This window comes from Chelonoidis abingdonii, chromosome 6, assembly GCF_003597395.2.
Source record: "Chelonoidis abingdonii isolate Lonesome George chromosome 6, CheloAbing_2.0, whole genome shotgun sequence".
NCBI lineage: Eukaryota > Metazoa > Chordata > Testudines > Testudinidae > Chelonoidis > Chelonoidis abingdonii.
The window spans coordinates 94,459,415-94,482,515 of record NC_133774.1 but is presented as its reverse complement, the minus strand read 5'-3'; the positions used below and the strand labels follow the sequence as shown (position 1 = coordinate 94,482,515).

The window sequence follows — 23,101 nt, the reverse complement described above, 5'->3', positions numbered from 1 at the left end:
TAATATAATATATTGGTCTCTAAACATGTTCATTAAAATTTAGTTCTGTAACTTGCAGTTCTCATGGATAGCTCAGGGTAGAACGAGTTGCCTTATGAGCTCTGGTATGCAAGTCTGATTTCATAGGCTGACAACAGTTTATGGTTTATGACACTACAGATGAGAAGACTTATAGGCACTTGAAGTGACTTTTTAGAGTAAGGTTTCTTTTGCAGAGCTGTAAATGCTTTCTCTGGACTCAAACTTATCCATTGTTCATGGTACATCTGGATAATTATTTTTCGGAGGGGTTTTGATACATACTTTTTGATACAGCAGTCAAATATGATTTATGAAATGTACTTACTGCATCTTTCATCAAGTGTTTGAGCCCATTACGTCTAATAATTAACCTGTGAAAGTGTAAACTGTTTCCAGTTGAATAAAACAGAGGCACAGCATGGCTGGTGACACAGTCCAAAGTGAGTCGCAATTAGAGCTGCAAGTCCACTTCTACATCTAATTTTTTAGACAGCTCCTCATTATAGGTCATTTGGAATGAATGAGAGGATTACTGTTGTACATCACAAATGGGATTCGAAGACTGTAACATATACACCCAAAGTTAAGTACTTGGCATAAGTGATACCAGTTCTCACTCTGTGGAATGTCATTAATGATGAAAATACTAGTGTTAAGGCTTCTCAGATTTTTTCAACATGTGCTTTGTTGTAGCTCATTTGTTCTTACTCTGGGTGAATAGGGCGGTAATTGGGCCATTTCTATAGATACACAAAAGGGCTTTCTTCAGTTTAAACTGTTAGACTGCTCTACAAGGGGAATTTACTACTATAGCCTAAACGGAATTAGATTTTGGAATAATCACCTTAGTGGACACTATTTCGAAAAATAACTTTTATTCTAAGAACTAACAGCAAGAGTGAAATAGTTTCTCTACTTGTAGCTTTTGGTCAGTTGCCATGTAAAAAGGCTTTAGAAATAGGTCTTAAACTCGTGCAGAGACATGGTTTCTCTCTCTTCCTTTCTCTCAGGTAGTTAGGTTTTTCAGTAACAAAGATGTTATTTAAAGACACGCCATTGCTTAGGATCTGTTATTAATTGAAATAATTTGATTAAAATTAACTACTGTCTTGATTCAAAGAGTATGGTTGAAAGGGCAAAAAATCAGTATTTTTAGTTTTGTTAATTGCGAGCTCTTACAATTAAGTAAATATTTTACTGACTGTTCTTTAGTACGACGTTGACACTAGATAGTTTAGGGAGGGCTATTGTTAGTTTCCTTTTTAGCGTACATAATCCTGAAACTCTCGTCAACTGCGTGTGACATAGACTGAATTTGACCCTTTGATACTACCAAGTTATTCCTACTTAGTCCTGACTTCTGCACTACTTTGGAAAGAAATCAGTTTTGTATGAATGTGGAATCACCAGGCTGCTCAGAATGGATTTTGGAGATTTTCAAAATCTGATGTCGAAGTGGCATGATGGAACAAGGAATGGAGGGAAACAGGAAAATAAGCAGCTATGGATTTTTCTTGTTGAGGTAGCTGAAGTGAAATGAGGAAAGAGTAGGCGAGGACTAGCAAAGGGGAGTGGAGATCACTCTGGGAAATATCCGAAATATAAAGGGGGGTGAGGTAACCCCAAGTTCATGATATCCGCAGTAGAGATTGTTGGCTATCTGACTACGTTCTCTTTACGTTGGATAGCATTTACTATGTTGTTAAATGAGTAACTCTGCTTTTGATTCCTACTAGTTTGTTTTCCTTAAAGGTTTTCCAGAACAGTTCACAGGCAAGGCTCTGGATGACAGTCGATCACATAATGTGATTAACTCGCGGATGTGCATTTGAGACATTAAACAACGTCACTGCACGTGGATCATCTGGTAAGTGGCAGACGGGGAGATCTACAATCTTGAATCAATCTCCAAAAGTGTTGTAAGTGTTAAGTGTAAGATGTGAAACAAAGTGTGAGTTTGTGATGTATTATGCTACATGCATCTTGGAACCATTCTTTCCCTTCAAGCAGAGGTCCTAGAATTATAATATGCATAGTGGTGGTGTTTGAAATAGCTTGGAACAGGAGTGAATAAGAAGTGGATCTTGAATGGTGAATATACAACGCCTATATAAGAGATGATGTTTCATTATGATTTTGATATTGCTTTATCACAGGATCTCGTGCAATTTGTTAAAGTATTATTAAAACAATTCACAAACTCTTGTGTATAACCACGGTCAATCATGCTTAATAATGGTTAAGTCAAATGTTAAGACGAACGCTTGGATTCAGTGTCCTCATCTTTGGGCAATTCTGTCCTGTGATACACACAAAAATGCTTTGGGTGTTTGCATGTGTGTAAGTGGAGGCAACACTGACCCTTATATTGGATTAGTTTAATGAACTTCCACTTGTGCAGCAGCCTGAGAAGACTTTAGTGCTGTTTTAAATACTCACTCACGCTCACTTATTAAGATGTCAAGTGCTCAATAAGAAATTGAAACGTGCAAAGTGAGGTTCAGTGAAAAACCTGCTATTTGGGCCATGTTCTGTTGGTCATTCTTGCAAATGTTCTGGCTTTGTTTTTATGCTGTCTGTGTAATTAATCATTGTAGACATCTTCATATTCTTAATCAACCATGACTGGCATGCTGTCTCGTTCACTCTTAAAGTCTGTTCATCAGAGCCATAAATATAATCTGCTTTTATTCTGCGTTGTCCATGGCCTTACTGAAACATTCTAGACTCATTCTGCTCCACATACATCCAGGGTCCACTATGCATAGGTTCTGGTGTAGTGCATGTGAACTTCACTGACTATGTTCCTTTATACAATCTGAAAACACCAAGCTCTCCATGAATCTGCTGTTGTTTGAAGTATGTTTTGTAACTGCTGAAAGTAAATCATTCCGAATAGATATGGATGGTAGCTTGTCCTTTAGTGTAGTGAAGCGCGGTTTTTTGACTATAAATTGATACAAGAGATAATCACAAGCCCTTAACGAAATATAAAGCATTTTGCTCTTAACCACAATCAGGGCCTTGATGATTATTCCCAGAGGTCCACTGTTGTCGTGATATGATAAGCAGAGACCGTACATGAGACTGAGGCTATGAGGCACGAGACATAAGCTGTTTGTGATTACCTGTAAGTAGTAAATAATGAAAAAATTTACTTTCAACCAAATTTAGGAATGAATAGGAACATCTTGTTTTCTCTCTAAATGCATCAAAACCACATTGGGTGAATACTACTTAATGCTAAGTCACTTTCCTCTCATAATGGCATAGTTATCTTACTGGCAGATCTCCCCCCTGCTATTTACTTGATTAAAACATCTTTTCAATAGTAACTTCGGAACTAAAGGTAAAGTCATGTATAGCACCTTTTACTGCAGTCATCGGAAGCTTACGTAAAATCAAAATGATCACAACTTCAAACGCAAGGGCAAGTTCACAACTGGGAGCTCTGTTTCATAGGTATTTCTTCAGAAGTTTTCATTGTATAATGTCTGCAATTATTTTTACCTCACTCGGCTGTAAGGCTTAGTTAGTAAAGTTGTAGGGATATGGCTAAAATCAGTAAGTGAATGAGAATGGGTAGAAAATTTGTGAATACATCGAATTTGAGTCAGATACTTGAAAAAAAGTGTGATCTGAATATGTATGCTGCACTGCGGGGAAAAATGGGGAGGAAAAATTATGCTCAAGCGCTTGGAATAGATGCTCGGGTTTTTCCAAAACTGTTTTACTAAAGCAAAGGTGCCTATTAATAGCGATTATCAATATCATTGTGGATAATAATGATGAGATGTTTAGACATTATCTGAATACTATTGACTTTGTCACTTAAATGTCCAAAGTTCTACGTTTTCTGCATGTCTTGGACGGAGGGAAGTGGCATTTTCCTTCTGAGAGAAGAGGTTGGACAGGTATAGGTCTAGCATATGGTTTTGCTGACCTTCAGGGACTTCTGGGGCATAGTGTATTTATAAGTCATAGTACGACGAAGTGTACTCTTATCTAAAATGCATTGGACATGAATGTATGTTGCAACTACTAGTACTCCCAAGGCAAATTCTAGTTAAGCTTATCTGTTATGGAATACTTTAAGAATTTAGTATCCACACCTGGCTATATATACAATGAAAGACTGCATTAGTATGCCTTAAAAGCCTTGTTTTAGGGCTATGTCATTTTATGTTGGTAGTTTATGATTATGTAGTATCTGCTTACCTTAGGATCGACCCTCATTGGCCACAAAGCTAATATGCTCAATAAATTTGTTAGTCTTAAGTGTACAAAGTCTCATGTTCTTTCTTCTTCTGGATACAGAAATACACAGCTACATTGAACTTATCTTTGTTTTCCCATTTTCTTCATAGTTCTGTAGTGACTTATGTCAGAGTGCTTTTTGTTGGCTTTGGAATAGTACATATCTGATATGGTCACTAAGTTTCCTCTCCTCTATTGTACCATCCAGAACAAAGCATGAAACTTTTCAACATACCTGTTTCTTCTTTTAGTAAAAAAACGGTTACTACTTTAATGTTGTTCTCGAGATGTGTGCTAACATATCCATTCAGTAGGTGTAGTGCCACGTGCAATGTTTGTCGAAGACTTTTACCCTAGCGAATCACGGCCGGAAGTCGCCCCTAGAGTGCGCGCCATGGCGGGTCATTATAGCGGTGGCAGGACGACCATCCTACCAGTCCCCCCACCGCTGGACCTCAAGGGCGGCACCAGGATCTCCTCAGGCGTGTGGCGCAAAACATGACACATGCCAGGCTGAGGAGGTCTACCGAATGGATGGGACCCGGTCGTGGCAGTACTTTCGGCGGATGCCGCCCACCTAAGCACGTACGTGCGCCCTGACCCCTTCAATAAAGGACCGTCACACAATCCAGAATGCCCACCACCATCTGGCAGGGCACCGGCTTCTCTGATTCCAACAGCCGCTTGCTCGGGGTGTGGAGCGCAAATACATGGTCCCTTCGAAAGGGTAGAGTACCTTGTAGTCCACCCGCGGCCCGTGTTCACATCGTCGTTCAATCTGATAGAATGGAGGGAACGCCAATGGCAAGAAGCTCTGGGCCCAAATCTAAGGAGGCAGAGATGATATGGACCTGCTGGCCGCAAGGTCCTGTTCCGCAGGAGCACGCAAGCGGGGTTCCAACAGCAAAGCTCTGCGAGCCGCTATATACCTACAACACCCTGGATGGCGAGCTGATAAATATTAAGGACTCCTCTCCACAAGCGCGTCATCAGTGAGTTCACATGCCACTCCTTGCATAGAGGAAAAAGACGCACACACTTCCTTACACAGGCGCTTGGACCGCAGCAGACTCGGCGCCAGAACTCTGCCCTCCAAGTCAAAACTGTGCCGCCCGGCATCTCGTGCTCGAAGGTCGTCTGAGCCTTTCTACGGACTCCTAAACACCACCATCCAGGGACCTTCTTGAGGCAGGCACTGTTTTTTGATAAAACTGAACCCTGCGGACATGCAAACAAGATAAAAGGGATCCATTGCGTGCACCATAAAGGGATGGCAATAACACCCCGCCATGGCGGCGCCACTCTAGGGGGCGACCTGCCGGCCCGCTGGAGTTGCTAGGGTAAAAGTCTTCCGACAAACATGCACGCGTGGCACGTACACCTACTGGAATGGATATGAGCAACACATCTCGAAGAACAACAGTTACAAGGTGAGTAACCGTGTTTTTTCTAAAAGAAGAAACCAGGTATGTGAAAGGTTTCATGCTTTGTTTCTGGAGTGGTACACATAGAAGGGAGAGTGAACTTAGTGACCATATCAGATCTGGTCTATTCCAAAGAACAAAAAGCACTCTGACATAGTCACTACAGAACTATGAAGAAAATGGAAACAAAGAATGAAGGTTTCAGAGTGGTAGCTGTGTTTAGTCTTTATCAGCAAAAAGAACAGAACATGAGTACTTGTAGCACCTTAGAGACTAACAAATTTATTTGAGCATAAGCTTTTGTGGGCTAATGAAGGGTCGATCCTAAGGTAAGCAGATACTACATAATCATTACCGAACATAAAATGACATAGCCCTAAAACAAGGCTTTTAGAGGCAATTACTAATGCAGTCTATTTCATTGTTATATATAGCCCAGTGGGCTGGATACTAAATTTTAAAGTTATTCCATGTAAACAGAGTAAAGCTGTAACTAGAATTTGCCTTGGGAGTGACTAGTTAGTTGCCACATAGATATTCTGTCAATGGCATTTTTAGATAGAGTACACTGTCGTCGTACTATGACTTGATAAAATACACTATGCCCTCAAGGAAGTCCACTGAAGTCAGCAAAACCATTGCTGACCTTAAGTACCCTGTCCAACCTCTTCTCTCCAGAGAAAGCACTCCCTCCCTGTCCAAGACATGCAGGGAAATTACTGGAAGGCTTTGGACTATTTAAGTGACAAAGTCAATTTAGTATTTGGATAGATGTCTTAAACATCTACATCCATTATTATCCCAATGATATTGATAAAATCTGCATATTAATTAGAGCACCTTTGCTTAGAAAGACAGTTTTGGAAAAACCCATCAGCTATTCCAAGGCTTGAGTATTTTTTTCCTCCCCATTTTCCCCCTGCAGTGCAGCATACCATATTCAGATCACACTTCTGTTTTTCAAGTATCTGACTCAAATTTTGTATGTATTCACAAATTTTTCTACCCATTCTCATGTCACTTACTGATTTTAGCCCATTATCCCCTAGCAACTTTTACTACCCTAAGTCCTTGACCAGCCAGTGAGGTAAAAATAATTGGCAGACATTTGATACAATGAAAATTCTGGGAAGAAAATACCTACTGAAACAGAGCTCCACAGTTGTGGAACTTGCCCTTGCGTTTGAAGTGTTGATCATTTTGATTGTTACGTAAAGCTTCCTATGACTGCAGTAAAAGGTGCTATACATGACTGTACCTTTTAGTTCCTGAAGTACTATTGGAAAAGAGGTTTTAATCAAGTAAATAGCAGGGGGGGGGGAGATCTGCCAGTAAGATAACATATGCCATTATGAGAGGGAAAGTGACTTAGCATTTAAGTAGTTATTCACCAATGTGGTATTTGTGCATTTTAAGAGAAAAACAGATGTTCCTGTTCATCCTAATGTGGTGAGAAGTAATTTCATTTATTTACTACTTACCGATAATAGTCCAGAACAGGCTTTGTCTCTGCCTCATAAGCCTTCAGTCTCTTGGTAACGGTCTCTGGCTTATCATCATCACGCTGAACAAGTGGCTCTCTGGTAATATCATCAAGGCCCTTATTGTGGTTAAGAGCAAAATGGCTTTATATTTCTGTTTAAGTGGACTTTGTGTTATTCTGTTAGTATCAATTTCTAGTTAGTCAAAAAACAGCTCTCAGCTACACTAAAGGACAAGCTACCATCCATATCTTATCTGGTGAGATGTTTACTTTCAGCAGTTTACAAAACATACTTCAAACAACAGCAGATTCATGGAGTAGCTGTGGTTTTCAGATTGTAGTAAAGGAACATAAGTCAGTGAAGTCACATGTACTACACCCAGGAACCTATGCATAGTGACCCTGGATGTATGGTGGAGCAGAATGGATGTCTAGAATTGTTTCAGTAAGGCCATGGACAACTGGCAGAACTAAAAGGCAGATATGATTTATGGTCTCTGAGAACAGATTGTAAGAGGTGAAGAGCAGCATGGCCATATGGTTGGAAGTTAGAATATGGAAGAGATGTTACAATGATTAATGTACAGCAGACAGCATAAAAACCAACAGCAGAACATTTGCAAGAATGACCAAACAGAACATGGGCCTAAATAGCAGGTTTTTACTTGAACCTCACTTTGCACTTTCAATTTCTTTTGGAGGCACTTTACATCTTAAAATAGTGAGGCTGAGTGAGTGATTTAAAACAGCACTAAAGTCTTCTCAGGCTGCTGCTAACAAGTGGAAGTCATTAGAACTTAATCCTACATGATATAGGGTCAAGTTTTGCCCTCACTTACACACATGCAACACCCAAAGTCATTTTTGTGTGTATCACAGGACAGAATTTGGCCCAAAGGATGAGGGACACTGAATCCTAAGCGTTCTCTTAACAGTTTTGACTAACCATTTATTAAGCTGATTTGACCTGTGAGTTATACTAGCAAGTAGTTTTGGAATTGTTTTAATAATACTTTAACAAATTGCACCGGTAGCATCCTGTGATAAGCATATCAAAAGTCAGTAATGAAAAAACATCATGCTCTTATAAGGACTCTGTTGTATTTCAGCCATTCAAGAATCCACTTCTTGATTTCACTCCTGTTCCAAACTATTTCAATACACCACACTATGCATATTATAATTCTAGGACCTCTGCTTGAAGTGGGGAAAGAATGGGTTCCAAGTGCATTAGATAAATACAATCACAACTCACACTTAGCTTTACATCTTACAGCTTAACACTTACAACATCTTTGGGAGGATTGAATTCAAGATTGTAGACTCTGCCACTACCAGGATGGATCCAGCGTGCAGTGAGCCGTTGTTTAATGGTCTCAAATGGCACATCCAAGTTAATCACAGTATGTATCTGACATGTTTCATCCAGAGCCTCTGCCTGTGGAACTGTTCTGGGAAAACCTTTAAGGAAAACTAAAACTAGTAGGAGATCAAAGGCAGAGTTACATCATTTAACACATAGTAAATGGCCTGGATCCAACGTAAAAGGAACGTAGTCAGATAGCACAACAATCTCTACTCTGGAGTATCACTTAACTTGGGGTTACCTCACCCCCCTTTAATTTTTCTGGATATTGTCCCAGAGTGTCTCCACTCCCCTTTGCTAGTCCTCGCCTACTCTTTCCTCATTTCACTTGCCAGCTACCTCCAAGACAAAGTAAAAATCCATAGCTGCTTTTATTTCCTGTTTCCTCCCATTCATCTTTGTTCCATCACTGGCCACTTCGGACATCAGATTTTGAAAAGTTCTCCACAAAATCCATTCTGAGCAGCCTGGGTGATCTCAACATTCATTACAAAACTGATTTCTTTCCAAAGTAGTGCAGAAGTCAGGACTAAGTAGGGAAGTAACTGGTAGTAGTCAAAGGGTCAAATTCATCCTTGTGTCACCACTGAAGTTTACTGGAGATGTTCCAGGGATTATGTCGCTTAAAAAGGAAACTAACAATAGGCCCTGCCCTAAACTATCTAGTGTCCAACGTTCTACTAAAGAACAAGGTCAGTAAAAATATTTACTTAGATTGTATAGGAGCCTGCGGCATTATTAACAAAAACTAGAAATATACTGATTTTTTTGCCCTTTCAACCATACTTTTGAATCAAGACAGTAGTTAATTTTAATCAAATTATTTCAGATTAATAACAGATCTAAGCAATGGAGTGTCTTTAAGATAACATCTTTGTTACTGAATAAACCTAATCTACCTTGAGAGAAAGGAGAGAGAGAGAGAACCAATGTCTCTGCACGAGTTTAAGCACCTATTTCTAAAGCCTTGTTTACATGGGGCAACTGACCAGCAATAGCTACAGTAGAAGAAACTATTTCACTCTTGCTGTTATTCTAGAATAAAAGTTATTTTTCTGGAATAGTGTCCATAAGGTGAGTTATTCCAGAATATCTAATTCCGTTTTAGCTATGGTAGTAAATTTCCCCATGTAGACAAGCTCTAACAGGTTTAAACTGAAGAAAGCCCTTTTTGTGTACTATTAGGAAATGGCAATTACCGCCCTATCACCAGAGTAAGGACAAATGAGCCTTACAACAAAGCACATGTTGAAAAATCTGAGAAGGCCTTACAGCTAGTATTTCATCTTAATGACATTCCACAGAGTGAGGAACTGGTTCACTTATGCCAAGTACTTCACTTTGGGTGTGTATATGTTACAGTCCTTCGAATCCCATTTGTGTTACAACAGGTAATCCTCTCATTCCATTTCCAAGATGACCTATAGATGAGGGAAGGTGTCTAAAAAATTAGATGTGAGAGAGTTGGGACTTGCAGCTCTATTGCTGACTCACTTTGTGACTGTGTCACTCAGCCATGCTGTGCCTCTGTTTATTCAACTGGAAAACAGGTTTTACACTTCACAGGGTTATTATTAGAGCTGAAGTGCTTCAAGACACTTGGATGAAAGATGCAGTAAGTACCATTTTCAGTGAAATCATATTTGACCTGCTGTATCAAAAAGGTATGTATACAAACCCCGAAAAGTATATGCAGAGGTACAGTGAACAATGGATATAGTTTGAGTGCAGAGGAAAAGCATTTACAGCTCTGCAAAAAGAAACCTTACTCTAAAAAGGTCACTTCAGTGCCTATAAGTCTCTCCATCTGTAGTGGTTCAGTAAAAGCCAATAAACTGTTTTCAGCCTATGGAAGCTCATACTTTGCCATACCAGCAGCTCAGTAAGCAACTCAGTCTACCCTGGAGCTATCCATGATGAACTGCAGTTACAGAACTAAGGATTTTCAGATGAACATGTTTAGTAGACCAATATTATTTATATAGCATATAAACTCTATTGAACTCCATTGAATTACACCAACAATGATTTTGGCCTAAGCTCCCTGTCCCAAAGAGTTTCCAATCTAAACTGAGAGAGGACATGGGGACAGCATGTTTCAACTGTGGAGCCTTGCTTCATTCTGTCCAATGAGGGCCAAAAATGCTGTCAGCTATACAGCTGCACATTCAGATTCACACTGTTGCAATTGACATCAAATGTATAAAAGTAAGGTATTCCTGCCCCCATTCACTCACAGGATTAAATCTATGTATTCTAACAAGATAGAGATCCTGCTGGGGAAAACGACAAGCCAGTACATGAACATGTAATTACAGACTGCATACATATAAGAGGGCACAGCTGAATGTATGAGTGTAATCTCAGTTTTGGAATTTTGTGGCTTGACTGTTTCACTTTGTAACTTTACAAAAAATGGTTATACCCCGAAAGAATAAGGATTTTTTTAAAAAAAAGAAAAAAAAAACTTCTAGAACAAAAATTCTGCTATTTGTATTACACCGTATGACCTAGGAGCCTCAGTCATGGACGAGATCCCCATTGTGATAGGCCCTGTATGAACTAATACCATTTTCATCTTTTGCCTTCCATCCCAGAATCACAAAATCCTTTATTAACATTAATTAAGCTTCACACTATCCCTATAAAGTAGAATACAAACTATTATCCACATTTTATGTATGGGGAAACTGAGGCAGAGAGGCTGTGATTTGCCCAAGGTCACATAGCAGGTTAATGGAAGAGTCAGAAGCAGAATTCTGATCTTCTGACTCTCAAGACTCTGGCATAATTACTAAGTGTCCACTAATTGTCATAGAAGTATATTGTCTCTTTCACATTTCCTGTTTTTCCCACACACAAATGATTTCTCCTTGTATCTTAACTTACCATCCAGCAGCCAGTGGTACCGGTGCAGATTTTTCAGCTCATTCAACATCAGCCGTGTCATGAGGTCATCTGGAATAAGCTGCCCTTGATCAATGTAGGTCTTGGCAATGACACCAACCTCTATGGAAGCAAAAACAAACATACCAATGTAGCAATACCCCTTGCAGCCCAGAAATCTACAAATAACTTTAGGTCAGAAGCCTGAGGGCGGAAGGGTTGCGAATTATCAGTGACTGACACGTGGTATCTTTTAAAAATCTAAAAAAAAAAAAAAGTTTCCCCTCATTTTCACTACAACTTAAAGCATATGCCAGTGAAGCTATTCACACTGAGCAAAGTTACTCATGTGTGTTTGCAGGATCAGGTCCTAAGACTGAAAACAGGAGAGTCACCAGTGGAGCCTCTTTAAAAAGGTAGAGCAAACCAGGAAAACAAATGCACTGGGTCCAGTAAGAATGGAAGGGCCTAACTCTGCCCCATATCTCCTGTTCAAAAAGTTAAGGTCCTATTGACTATTTTTCTGCATGTAGTTTAGCATTAAGTTCTACAGTCTGGTGAATGTTAATGTCTTTTACAGATGGATGATGTTTTCACTAAAAGACTATTTAAGTTCCAACTAGATGCCTCCTTGAGTATTTAAGAAAGCAACATGTGTCCGAAACACTATAGTTAGAGAATGTTATTTTTTTCAGTTTATCCAGATTTACAAGGGAGTGTTTATAAGTGGTATCTGCTTTCATAAATCGTTTGTGGACACTATTGTATTCACATGGTATTGACTAACATTTAGTACCAGCACTCCCTCATTGGTTTGGTTAGATGGCAACCATTTATTATGGTTGATTTCTTCAAAAAACATGAAGTACACAAAACATGCCCTCTCACATTGCTATGTAAATATGCTATAGCTTAAGCAGAAGTTAGGGGTCTGATGCAGACATTATTTGATGAGGTCCTTTGGCTGATGTTATCCTGGTCAACTAGATCACTGGTTCTCAATCAGGGGTATGGGTACTCCTGGGGGTAAACAGAGATCTTCCAGGGGGTACAGCAGCTTATCTAGATATTTGCCTAGTTTTACAACAGGCTACATAAAAAGCACTTGCAAAGTCAGTACAAACTAAAATTTCATAGAGACAATGGCTTGTTTATACTGCTCTATATACTATATGCTGAAATGAAAGTACATTTATATTCCAATTGATTTATTTTATATTATATGGTAAAAATGAGAAAGTGAACAATTTTTCAGTAATAATGTGCTGTGACATTTTTAAGTGAAATGAAACTTGGGGGTACGCAAGACAAGTCGGCCTCTTGAAAGAGATACATTAGTCTGGAAAGGTTGAGAGCCACTGAATGAGAGGATAATAATAGTCCCTTCTATCCTTTAGGACCCAGTCCTCGCACCATAGAACATGATTGATTTTATACATGAGAGATTTGCAGAACTGAATCATTCAGAGACTTACTTTCTTCTTGAGCTAGCTACAGGAGCCCAAACAGGAGAGTTGTATGGGGATGGGAAGACGCCAAAAAACTGCAAGTGCCAAAACCTTACCATTTTTAAGGTCTTGGCTGCAGTTCATCTAATTACAGTTTTCTGTATGCTTAAAGACCTAGGAGAAGGCACTCAAGTACTATGATAACAACGGCAGTAAGCAAACCTGAAGAGAAACAGAAGCTTTCCATTTACAGAGTATTACTAGCTTCTTCCTTAGCAAGTCTCACATGCCTGGCAACTCATGCACTCAAGCACTGGAAAAAGTGGCCTTCAGGTTTTGTTTGTTTTTAAAGCAGCAATAGAAGGGCAGGAACATATTCCTTAATTAAGGCAAAAAGTGTCATATTCACAACTAGGCTTTGAAATAACACTGTCACTTAGAGATGGACATCACCCACACCAATCAGGTCCAGATTTCAAATATCCCAAGTCTAGGAACGATCAAATTCAAAGTTATGGCAGTTTTAAAATCAAAACAACTTGAATCCAGACACTATTTCTTTGTGCCCATACTACCCCTTTCCTAGTCCCAGGATGTGCTCTTGGCCGATCCTTCTCCAAAAGGCCCGGCTTTCCTTATTCTGCCTACATTGCGAAAAGATTTCCCTCACCATGATCAGCACTACACAGAAGGAAAAAGACATGGAAACCTGGCCCTCACGAGTTTAGTCCTGGTGAACTAGATACAGTTACATGGGGTGGAAGAACTTCTTCATAAAAATGGAAGGCGAGCCTGTCTCCACCACAGAATGGAGCTCCTAGGACCCCATATAGTCCCCTCTGCTGGGGCCCTGAGATTTTGGTGGCAGGAGAACACAAAGCAGGGGATTACACTCCTCTGCAGTCCCACCAGTTCTCACACAACAGCATGTGGGACAATTTAAGTTTTAGTTGTATAAACTCACTCTACTTGACCTCCACTGTAGTTGCCGCAGAGCAGCCATAGGGCAGGAACTCAATCAATGGCACTACAGTTCCTCAGGAAAAAACTCTCATGCATCGAAATTCCAAGTCTTTATCAAACAGTATTTGCTCCAGCCACCCAAAAGCAAACTGCAGAGTAGCCAGGATCTAAAAACCTCTCATGCAGGCACAAAGTGATCACTTTACTAATGGGGCCAGAGATGAAGGAGGGGTTCAGGAGCAGAGTATCTACAACTGAAAGCATTAATCTGCCAACTGCTATACCAATCAGGCTAGTAATATATTTTTATATTGTCTACATCATCCTATATACACACATTTTGCAGAGACTATAAATCTTTGCAGAGCATATAAACAGTAGCTGTTCACAACATCCTATATATACACATTTTGCAGAGACTATAAACCTTTGACACAAATACCTAGTATCCTGTAAAGTTTCTCATTCAAGGGGTGTTATACTAGGGAAATGTAGCTGAGTTAAAACTGGTCCCAAGTGTCTTATCCTGGAGGAAACTGTCACACATTTTAGAAATCCAAATATTCAATCTTCTCTATTCCTCTCATTTTATGCAAGTTCAAGTAATTTAGTAAACAGTGTCTACCACCACCACAATATCAAGAAACCAGCTCTCAGTGCTAACATTGTGCTCTCATCATGCATATGCCTAGCTTAACCTGCTTTATTAGCATTACTGAGAGCTCCCCACCCTTGTTACCATTTCCGTTGCCCCAACTGGCACGGATCCCGTACCCACCTAGTTCTGGGTGTGGTTAGGGAAAAAGGGCAGAGACAACATACATTCCCCTACTGCAACTGCCAAGCAAGTAGTTACTTCAAGACAGATTAAAAGTGTATTTTAAAATACACTTTTAAAGCATGTCAACTCTCCACCTGCTGCCATACTACTATCATCTCTGGTGCTCTAGCAGTAAGGAGTGTGGGGAATTCCCATTAATGACATTGCAGGCACACACTACAGACTCCATGCACAGAGGGCTGGATTCATCACTCTAGTGCAAGTTTAGCTATTTTCATTTAGCAATGAAACAAAGCAATTGGGCCTGGGTTTTCTTTTTTTTTTCTTTGGGGGGGAGGAGCAGGGAGGGAAATGTCCGTACTGTGAGCAAAACCTTGCTAGTTTAAACCCTGCTGTAACACTGCAGTGGTGTCAGGAACACCAGGGTTGTCCTAGTGTTTCAAAATTTGGAGTGTTTTGCAAACTGGAAAGAGGGTGAGGGGAAGGAACTGGCTCTATTCTTTTATATACCTTATTTCTTTGCTGCAGCAGAGAACCATTGGCCTCATCTACACATGCAAATTGTACCACTTATACTGGTACAACTAAAGTGGTATAGCCAGTAAGTGCAGACAGGGAAGGGGAATAAACTTATTATTCCTGGGGAGATTCTGTGCCAAAAAGATTCAGAATTCTGCATATTTTATTTGTCAAAATAATGCAATATAAATCACATCAGTTTAAATAAATTACCAAAACAATTGAAACTACAATACAGAAAAAAAGTCACAATAGCTATTCAGCATTTCCTAAACACATGAAAGTTAAGTTACAAACACTTGCTAACTAATACCCTGCATTCCAGTTATAATCCTGAATTTTCATTTAAATTACATTACAGAACTCCAAACAGGGGAGGGGAAAAAAGTAAAATGTCATTTTAAATTGCTCAGACTTTCACACATGAAAGTCATACAGTTTTGCTAATCATTGTCCTGGACCTGGCTGAGTACTTTGGGAAGTGCTTGGTCCTGATTGTCCTGATATTTTATTGACTGCTTGTTAAAAGTTTTATTTGTCCTCAAAGTCTTTTTTTCTCCCCCCTCTCACTCTAAATGGGTAAGTAAAATAAATCCTGAGCTACTCTATTGTGCCACTCTAGCACTGGAAAAAAGTGAAGAAGATCTGTGTGCTTTCTATCTGAGGATTCCCTTACTGTCATTATAATAAGGCTCCTTTAAATAACTCTGGCAATGTAGGGGCCTTAAAACTTTCACAGGTTTTATGCTCCTGGGAGAATTGACTGAGAATGTGAACAGTTAACTAACAATAGGAACATTAACAATGTTACTATGTAGGCAGGCTGCTACATTTTTGCTTCAGAGAATGAGATCAATTAACTCAGGCAGGCTGCTACATTTCTGCCTCTAGTCTCCCTCATGCATAATAAAAAGCCCTACCCTTCCACGCCAATAGAGTGACCAGACAGCAAGTGTGAAAAATCGGGATGGGGGGTAATAGGAGCCTATATAAGAAAAAGACCCCAAAATCGGGACTGTCCCTATGAAAATCAGGACATCTGGTCACCCAACATGTCAGTGAGCTGCAGCTGTCTCCCCCTCCCCAGCCCTGCCTCCCCCACACCCACAGTGATCAATCACCCAGGCACACACACCCAGACTCCCTCCCCATCTCTGAGGCTGCTCCAGGCATGCTGGAACAGACATGCTGCCTGGTCTGCCAGGGAAGAGGCGCGTGTCCCCTGGCATTTTTTTTTTTTACACACATTTTTCTGAACGGGGGGAACAGAAAAATGTGGGCCATATGAATTCTGTCAGGAGTAACTTCTACCTGTATAAGGTTCTTTATGCCAGTGTAACTACATCCACTCTAAGGTCATGCTAACTGAAGTAGTTATTCTGGCACAAAACTTGCATGTATACGAGGCCATACATGTTTACAGAAATCTGGGCCCTGAAAATAATGTAGGACATGATCTGGTGAACTGTGGACCTAGAGCCATTGTAATTCTCAGTTCCTGCCAAAAGCATAAAATGGATGTCTATTTAGAAAACTTCTGCAATAGCTTAGGGTGTCCTTGTGGGAAGTTACTGCACAGAGCCAACAAACTTCAACCATGTTCACCAGGCAACAGGTTGCTTAGCAACAGAGAAGGGATCACAAAATCTCCTCTCCAAAGCAGGAAAGCATGATAATAAATGCAGACTGCTCAGCACTCTCAAGAACATGCATTCAATAAGATTCTTCTTTTCAACAACTGAACCCTTGCCAAAGTTTTTAACAGGGTGGCAGATGCTGAAAAGGCGAAGTCTAACTCTAGTTAACTCTCTACGGATTAGTAAACAGTTGTAAATCTTTTTGCTTTTCCAAAATAAGACCTGCTATAGAATTGAGAAATGTGGGGTCTTTCCACTATCTTCAAAACTCACAACATTTATTTCTTTGTGGAAAACAAGATTGTTACCCCCCAGTTTTCCTACACAGTAATGTTAAAACTTTGAGAGGCATTTCCAAATAGCCTCTCATCCATCCTCTTCCTCCCAGTTACCACCGAACTTATTGAGTGTGCCATCTACACCCACTCTCTCAGCTTCTGTCTTGATACTCACTCAAGATGTCTTCTGCTCTCCTCAAGGTCACCAATGACCTCCCAGTGAAAAAAATATAAGGGATCCAGAACATGCTATATAACGCCTTCCAAAAGTCTCTTCTCTATTCTCCTTCTCAGTTTCTCCATTGCATTTCTCTGACTCTTTCTTCCTGGTATTTCCATAACTTGGTGTTCCCTTGGTTCTCCTCCTCCCAAGCTGGCTACTCCTTCAGTTGTGTCTTTGACAACTCCCATTTCTGCTCCCAATCCTTCTGTGTTGGCATTGCTTAGTGTTTTAGCCTCATTTTCCCAAATCTATGCTCACTCCCTCTCATGGCTTCAGCTACCACCTTTACATCTCACAAACCTACCTCCCTGGCCCTGATTTCTCCCATTCTGTTTAGTTTTGCATCTCCAACATCTTATCTAGATGTTTAGTAGCCTTCTCAAAATACTTCCCCATTTCTTAAGCACCTAGGAGCACCATTCCAGGACCCCACTGTGATAGGTGCTGTACAAATACAACCTCAAAGAGCTTACAATCTAAACACAGAACAACAAAACAGATAACTACAGACAAGACTGATGTAGGAAACAATGAGACAATATTGGTCAGCAAGATAGGCAGTGACCGCATGATAGCACAAGAGCAACCTAACCACTGTTCAGTTAGTTATAGACATCGTAGCAAGTGAGAATTTTTAAGAAGGAATTTAAATAAAGAAGTAGCTTTGCAGATGTTTACAGGGACCTACCTAGTGTGAGAAGTAGCACAGGAGAAAGAACAATAGTGCTTGTCTGAAAATTTAACAAGGGAGCAACAGTGTTTGGGATCATATGCTGATCGGAGGTGGGAGTCAACACCTCAATTAGAGATAATAATAGGGGCGGGAGGAGCAGGGGGAGAATAGTCCACGCAGGGCCTTGAAAGTAAAGACAAGTAGTTTATGTTTGATGCGAAAGAAAAAGGAGAGCCAGTGAAGGGATGCAAAGGGGCCAACATAGTCAAAGGAACAGGTAAGGAAAATGATCTTTGCAGCTGAATGTCTATGAGCAGGGCAAATTAAAACTAACCAATTGATTTCATATGAGAGAGAGAGAGAGAACATGACTTTTTTTAAAACTACACAACTAATTTTTAATCTATAGAACAAAATCGCTTCAGAAAATTTTTAGGTAATTGTGAAAGGTGCTAGATTAACTGCTCTAGTGATTGAAATCTTTTAGTTACCTCAATAGGTTTAGCATCAGTAGTGCAAGAATACATCCTACTTACGTAACTCATTATAGCATCAAAGTGCTGAACATCAACAATTACCTATACACTCCCACAAACTGAAATTGTTCTGCCCAGACAACTGAAGAGAAGGTTTATATGCAAGTCAAAGAATGCTTAGAGTGTCCTGTCCACACTACAATCACTGTCAATGTTAGGAATGTTTAGCTTGTCTTAAAAGACAACTGTGTACCAATCTAAGGCCTTGTCTACACTGCCACTTTACAGCGCTGAAACTTTCTTGCTCAAGGTGTGAGAAAACACAACCCTGAGTGATGCAAGTTTCAGTGCTGTAAAGTGGCAGCATAGACAGTGCACCAGCACTGGGAGCTACTCCTCTTGTGGGAGTGGGAGTTTTACAGCGCTGTGTCCCAGCACTGGTGCCTCGACTACACAGCCACATTAAAGCCACCATGGCAGCACTTTAACATTGGTAGTGAAGACATACCATCAGACTCTGATGGGGGTAAGACTATCAGTGACATCACTATTACTATTAGTCTGTACCCACACACAGCATAGCTACATTTAAACCCAACTACTTACAAACAATTAAAGTGTTAGTGTAGACAATACCCACATTTGAAAATTCTGCCCATTGTTTTTTAAACAGCCACTGCTGACAGTTACAACAGCTACTTGTAAACAGGGTAATATTAGGGGTTTGGTCTTTTTTTGTTTGTTTGTTTTTAAACACACAAGACTAAGGCAACATTTTGAAAAGCAATTACTGATTTCAGGCTCCTCATTTTCTGGCAGGTGAACCTTAGACATCTTAAAGAGGCCTTATTTTGAAAGAAAGTACTTAGCACTTTCTGAAAAGGCAGACCTCTTAAAATTATAGAATATCAGGGTTGGAAGGGACTTTGGGAGGTCATCTAGTCCAACCCCCTGCTCAAAGCAGGACCAATCCCCAGATAGATTTTTGCCCCAGATCCCTAAATGGCCCCCTCAAGGATTAAACTCACAACCCTGGGTTTAGCAGGCCAAGGCTCAAACCACTGAGCTATTACTCCCCCCATCTGAGTTTGGGCATCCAATATTTGATGCACCTCAGAATCACTAGATACTTCTGAAAATCTTGGCCTATGTCACTAAAAAGTCAAATAATGTTTGGCTAATAAGGGGTGGGGGGCAGGGCCAGCTTCAGGCACTAGCCCAGCAAGCAGGTGCTTGGGGCGGCCATAGGGAAAGGGTGGCATGTCCAGCTCTTCGGCGACGGGTCCCTCGGTCCTTCTCGGGGCGAAGGACCTGCTGCTGAATACTGAAGCAACAACAGTAGAGCTCCCACAGGTTGCAATCACATTTTTTTGTTTGTTTGTTTGTTTTTTTTGCTGCTTGGGACGGCAAAAACCCTGGAGCCGGCCCTGGTTCGGGGGAAGCTACAACCCATCTATGCTTACAAATACAACCATGACAGCAGTGAGCACCTTTAAATATTCCCTAACTTAAGGGGTCATCTCAACTCTTTTTGACTTTCATGGGTGTTAGGACTCAGCTCACAGTATAGATGGAATCTCAGTGCGTGCTTATGAGACTTTTTATGCCTTTTCCAGGGACAACCTCTAAGAGTCTAGGTTTAAGATACCATTTAAAGTTAAAACCACTAGAACTAAACACTGAGCAATACGCTGTACTTTTACTGAGCACCCACTTCAAGCATGATTTTGCTGAACACTGCTTTACATCCAAGAGCTTTCAAGACATTAAAATCCTCTTATATAAATATTCCACAGAGATATTCATGCATCAAATGAGTTTCATGCCAGCTGCCAAAGCAAACACATAAAAAACCCTCTGCAGATGGATAACATTGTAAGAGAAATTAAGGGGAATGCTTTAACCTATACTGCATGTAGAGTCCAGCCACACACTACGCTTCATCTATTTTTAACAAAACATTAGAAAGAGGTGAAACACAGATGACCATTTTATAAATGTGCAGAATTAATATTAACCCCATTTCTGCTGGTTCCTGATAAAGCTCTCTGCTTTAAAGCTCCCAGCATTCCATCTGTGGTGTCAGGACTGTACCTTACCCCACCTACCCAATGCAGTAAAATGGTTAAACCACAGTTCATCCAACTGTGGTCCATGGACTATAGGGACGGGGGGAGGGTGTCCTGTGGATAACTAGCTAATTGCATGATACTGTCTAGGAAAGGGAATTAACAAACAGCTAAAAATGCTTCTAATAATACCACCATTATTTTTCCATGTAAACTGTGACTGTAGTTGCCACAGGAATGTTATGTGATCATGAATAAGAAGGGACATGTTAAGTATGTTATTTAATTTAAACACGTGATCAAAAAAGCCCCCACAGTCACCACTCCTGCCCCATCTCTCACCCCCAGTGAGACTACAGTCAGGGGCAACAGCAGGGGAGGAGGTGCACCCAACACCCAATGGCACCCACTATGGGGGATGCAAAGGAGATTCCTGGACCTAAGAGGGGCCCCAAGAGCGGCCCCAAGAGCACATGCAGGGACAGTGGTGGGGGTGAGTGTGCTGCTGGTGGGGCGGGGAAGGGGAGCTCCTCCCCCAGAGCTTGCTGCTGCCAGCAGGGAAAGGGCTGGGGGGAGTCCTCCTCTCTGTCCCCTGTCCCAGAGCAGCCTGCCTGCACCCCAAACTCATCCCCAACTCTGCCCCACCCCAGAGCCCACACTGCCAGCCAGCTTTCACACACCCACCGCACCATCAATCCTCTGCCCTAGCCCTGAGTCCCTCTAGCACCCCAAACACCTTATCCCCAGTCCCAGGCAGAGCCCTCATCCACCCGGACCTTCTGCCCGAGCCCTGAGCCCCTCCAGCACCCCAAACACTCATCCCCAGTCTCAGACAGAGCCCTCATCCCCCACACTCCTACTTTCACCCTGAGCCCCTCCCACACCCCAAACCTCTCAGCCCCAGACAGAGCCCTCACCCCGACTCTCGCCCTAAGCCCCTCCCACACTCCAAAACGCTCATCTGCAGTCACAACCCACAGTCCACTCCTGCCCCCCATCCCTCTGCACCTCTCCCATCCCCAAACTCCCTCCCAGAGCCTGCACCTCAATCCCCTGCCCCAGCCCAGGACCTGCAGCCTAGACCTCCTCCCTCACCCAAACTCCCTCCCAGAGCCTTGGGAGGGGGGCAGAGTTTGGGCAGGGGCAGGTTCTGGGCACCACCAAAATTTCTACAAACCTACCATGCCTGATCCTGCCTTGCAGACCTGAACTCCCAGCATTCTCAGGACACATGCTGATACCTAGTGGCCACTGCTGATATCCAGCATCTCCCTCCTCTCTTAACCTGTGAGTCCCTCTCTGGATTAGAACTGGACTGGAACCAAAGACCATCTTGGAAGCCCAAGCAGCCAAAAATCATGAGTTAGACCCCCCAAACCTCCCTTTACTGCCACCACTTCATTCATTCTTCGGTGGCAATTCCGCAGCAGGCCGTTCCCTCAGAGGGGGACTGAGGGACCCACCGCCAAAGAGACAGCCCTAGGGGAGGGCACAATTTTATATTCTTGCCTTGGGTGCAAAAATACCTAGTTATGGCTCTGTTCCAAAGTCAATAACTTGGGTCCTGGTTTTCAAAGCAGCCAGGACTTTGACTGAAGTCCATCAGAGATGTGAGCACTCTGTACCTCTGGAGGAAAGATATGCCAGGCATCTCAAACAGTGGAGATTTGTTAACAAGCATGCAACTGTTTCACCACTGAAGTGCAAACAGCTGGCAGCGGGAATGGGTGGACCAGTGGCATGCAACCTGAGGGAGTTATGGCCAAGGACACCCAGGCAAACTCTTCACTGAGTGCAGTGAACAGAATGGCCAAGGACACATTCCCCAACCACCACAGGCCATTTTGATTTACTGATCTCAGAAGGACAAAGGGCCCACACAGTCCTCGAAGGGAATTCAAGTTCAGTTCTAGACAAAGGAGCGGGGGACAGCAGGATCCCCATTACCCAAACACCTGTGGCTACAGCCAGTTCATTCAGGCGTAAGGAGCTGGCCTGTCACTACACAAGGCAGCTCCGAGCACTCCCGTTCCTTGGCGACAGGATAAACGCCACAGCCAGGGGTGGGTAGGCTGAGTATACAGGGTCTTACTGGACTTCGAATCCTCCCTGTGCCAGCTCAACCATCCCCCCTTTCAGGGCACTTCACCAGCCAGCCTCAGGCTCTGCAGGGCCCGCAGCCTTTGGGAGGAGACACGGCTGCTGCCGCTGCCTGTGCCCCTACCAGCCCGCCCTACCTGTCCTTCTCTGCAGGTTGTCCCGGAGCAGGTCCCCGCTGGAGAGGTGCTTCAGGGCGAAGTGCTTGACTATGCGGGAGGACACGGTGCCCTTGCCGGAGCCCGGCGGGCCCATGATCACGGCCCGCAGCAGCTGCTGCACCACCATGCCGAGCCGCCGCGCTAGGAAGGAACCGTTCTGCGGGCCGGCGCCCCGAGAGCCTCAGCTGGGGCTGCAGCAGGGCAAGTGCCGCAGGTGCGGGCTCAGCGGGAGGCAGCTGCTGCTGTTGCGGGCCCGCGCTGCACTCGCGAGGCCAGGAAGTGGAAGCGCTGCCTAGAAAGCCCAGCCCAGTCCCTCCTCTCCGCCTTCAGCCTTCCCTT

At 42.2% G+C, this 23,101-nt stretch overlaps 1 protein-coding gene across 2 annotated transcripts in view; it reads right to left on the bottom strand.

Moving 5' to 3' along the window:
* The window catches only part of AK3 (adenylate kinase 3), a 27,172-nt gene extending 4,097 nt beyond the window's left edge, over positions 1-23,075 (bottom strand). The window contains exons 1-4 of one of the 2 annotated variants that reach the window (XM_032777854.2): positions 22,742-23,075; positions 11,441-11,560; positions 8,474-8,664; positions 7,184-7,302 (exon numbers count right to left, since the gene is read on the bottom strand). In XM_032777854.2, the coding sequence (XP_032633745.1) occupies positions 7,184-7,302; positions 8,474-8,664; positions 11,441-11,560; positions 22,742-22,889 (578 nt within the window). In that variant the 5' untranslated portion in view covers positions 22,890-23,075. The remainder of the gene's footprint in view (positions 1-7,183; positions 7,303-8,473; positions 8,665-11,440; positions 11,561-22,741) is intronic. The other variant, XM_032777857.2, reaches the window with a different exon arrangement.
* Between the last annotated feature and the right edge of the window lie 26 nt (positions 23,076-23,101).